The sequence below is a fragment of the Monodelphis domestica genome, chromosome 6, assembly GCF_027887165.1.
Source record: "Monodelphis domestica isolate mMonDom1 chromosome 6, mMonDom1.pri, whole genome shotgun sequence".
Lineage (NCBI taxonomy): Eukaryota > Metazoa > Chordata > Mammalia > Didelphimorphia > Didelphidae > Monodelphis > Monodelphis domestica.
The window spans coordinates 24122780-24126029 of record NC_077232.1 but is presented as its reverse complement, the minus strand read 5'-3'; the positions used below and the strand labels follow the sequence as shown (position 1 = coordinate 24126029).

Below are 3250 nucleotides of genomic sequence, written 5' to 3'. Positions count from 1 at the left end.
TTGTATAGTAACATTTATTTACTGGAACTTCAGTTCATTTTTTCATACTGAAACATTCATTTTTTTGATTGTTGTTCTGTGGCGGTTGTCAATTGTACTGACATGATAGGCAATTTGTTTATTTTTTCTGTATTTCCTCATATAATTTTAATCAACATCATTCCATGTGTGTTTTTGCATGATTCATGGAATCCAATTTCCCCCTTTTTTATAATGTAGTTATATTCTGTAACAGTCACATTCCATATTTTTAAGAATCCATTTTACAAATGAACAGTTTTTAAGCTTTTTCTATAAGAATAATTTATAAATGTGCTACTAAAATGTTTTGTCATTTACTTATTTTCAGTAGTTTCTCACCCTTATATGTCCCCTTTTTGAATTTTCTGGGCAAAGATATTGTACTAGAATTATTTGCCATTTACTTTCCTAGGTCATTTTACACATTAGGAGTATTAGATCATAAATTTTAGGGGCATTTTTATTGTTATTGACTCTTTTTAAAAAGGATTCTCATAATTTGTCTTTTTTTTAATTTGAACAAAGATTTCCACACTTTTTGAAATAATGTTTTGTTTTAATATAAATTCCTTGGTCTCTTATTAAGTTTTCTCTTTGTGTTGAGAAAATTCCTTAAAATTTTTAGGTTTGTTTGAGACTGGAAACTACAAATTTTCAACATACTCTACATCCTAGGTGATATGATCTAAGAAAAGTTTGGGTAACTGCTAATCTGATCTGAATTATTCAAGATCTTGTTGAAAGGTTACACCATCCTGTCCAAATAATAAGTATATTTTTAAAAATGCAAAGTAGCTTAACCTAAATCCAGAGTGCAAATAGATGCCTCAGTTGGATAGAAAGGCAATATATTTTTTATTCTTTCTTAATATTTTAGATTTTAAATTAACAAAGAAATCGGAAGGCAGTGGTTTCCTCAAATTATCTTAATTGAAAAAATGATTCAATTTATCTGCTAATATTATGAGAAATACAAATGAAATCTCAGGTTTTTAATATTTCCCAGATCAAGATAATTTAATACCAAAAAAGGAACATAAAAAGAAATGACACTCATAACTGAGTAACTATATATCCAATTTATTGGAAACATAGTTATATATTATCCAATCCAAGGAATATAGTACAGTTAAAAACTAGACGCTAATTCAAGCTTGGTCAACCGTTTAGATTAAAGAAAATTTCTAATATTCCCATTTTATCCTAAGTGATTTAGGACAAATCAATATGCCATGAAGCTCTCTTACATAATTAAATAGAATCTCTCAATAACCTGAGTATGTATATGTAATCATTCTATTTAAAGATATTAGATCATTCTCAAATATGTATCTGTCATAAACATTATATGACTGTGATTGGAATTATCTAAGTCTAGTAATCTCAAGGTGACCTCATATCTGCTCTGAAAAATTATTTCTTAATAAAGAGTTAATGAAAATAACTGCAAAACTGATAAGAAAAAATAATTCTGCTCTTTGCCTAATATAATCCAATTGCTAGCATGGAGGAATTGGGAGGATAAATGCAAAAAGATTTATGAAAATTAGAAGGGAATGATAAGTGTTTGAAGGTTATGCAGAGGAGAAAAATGGAAGCAAAATTTGGAAAATTATTTAGGACAAAGGCTATTCAAGATAAGTATGTTATTCTTTATCCTTTCCATTTAGAAAAGAATTTTTTCATTGCTGCAATAAAATCCTTATTCCTAAGACTATAAATCATAGGATTAATCATTGGTGTCACAATGGTATAGAATACAGAGAAGAACTTATCTATGTTGCCTGAATAACTGGACATGGATTGAAAATACGCAATTAAACCAGAACCATAGAATAAGCATACAACCATAACATGATAGGAACAAGTAGAGAAGGCTTTGGATCTGCCAGTGGTTGATGGGAGTTTCAGAATAGTGCTGAGGATTTTGATGTAAGACATGAGTATCATCAGAAAAGGAAACAAACCAAATAAGAAACAGTCAACATAAAGAAAGAATTCATCCCCAGAGATGTCTCCACATGCCAACTTCAACAAGGGGGGCAAATCACAGAAAATGTGATTGAGTTTGTTAGAACCACAGAAGGGAACAGAAAAAACCTGGCATGTCTGTCCTATCAAGACTGGCATCCCAATAACCCAGGAGCCAAAAACCATCTGGACACATATCCTGTGATTCATGATTATAGGATAGTAAAGTGGCTTACAGATGGCCACATAACGATCATAGGCCATCACAGCCAGGAGAAAGCTCTCTGTGACTACTAGAATGAGAAAGAAACAGAGTTGTACAGCACATGACAGTAAAGAAATATTCCTTTTCTGTCTCCAAATATTCACAAGCATTCTGGGGAGGATGTTTGATGTGTAACACATTTCCACAAAGGAGAAGTTTCCAAGGAAGTAATACATAGGTGTTTGAAGAGCTGAGTCCACATTGGTGATTATAATGATGAGACCATTGCCTAATACGATACTTATGTAGATGAATAGAAAAACAACAAAGAGAAATCCTTGAACATTGGGGTATTCAGAAAATCCCAGGAGAATAAATTCCTCTATAATAGTAAGATTCGTGTTTGCCATTTGTTTCCTGTATATTCCATATTTAACAATGGCAAATGTTCATTTTCCTCAATTGCATTTGGATTCTGATTCTGAAATGACAATTTTATATCAGATAATGATTAGATGATTAGAAGATTAGTCTAGATGATGACTCCAATAATTTCAATATTGGTCATTTTATTTTTAAATTTATTCAGTTCAGAAACTTCATAAATTATATCAAAATATTTAATGGTTTATATAATTTTATGTGCCCTAACCTCACTTTCTTCTCTAGGAATCAACATTTGATATTTCATAAGCTCTTCTAAATTTAAAATATAATTATATATATTCAGAATTGATATATGTTATACATAATGAATCCTTATAAACATAACACATTATATTAAATTTTAACATCCCCTCTAAATGCTCATCTATTTCATAATTTGTTTTATACAGTCATTTCTAAATTTAAATTCTATGACTATGATTATAGTTATTATTATTGAAGAACAAGACCAACTCCACTTTACAATATTCATTTTTCTTGCTCTGTTCTCAAAAAATGATCTCATCATTCAAAAGTCATATTGAAAGCATCATATTTTTATTCCATAATGAAACTTTTGATAACAAATAGTAGAAAATTCAAACATGAACGTTAGAGAATGATAAT

The 3250-nt window shown here is 29.7% G+C and overlaps 1 protein-coding gene across 1 annotated transcript; it reads right to left on the bottom strand.

The window, feature by feature from the left end:
* Positions 1–1674: 1674 nt before the first annotated feature.
* On the bottom strand, positions 1675–2607 carry LOC100021606 (olfactory receptor 10AG1-like). Its single transcript, XM_001373673.3, has one exon. It carries the CDS (start codon positions 2605–2607, stop codon positions 1675–1677), a length of 933 nt encoding a protein of 310 aa, XP_001373710.3.
* Positions 2608–3250: the final 643 nt, after the last annotated feature.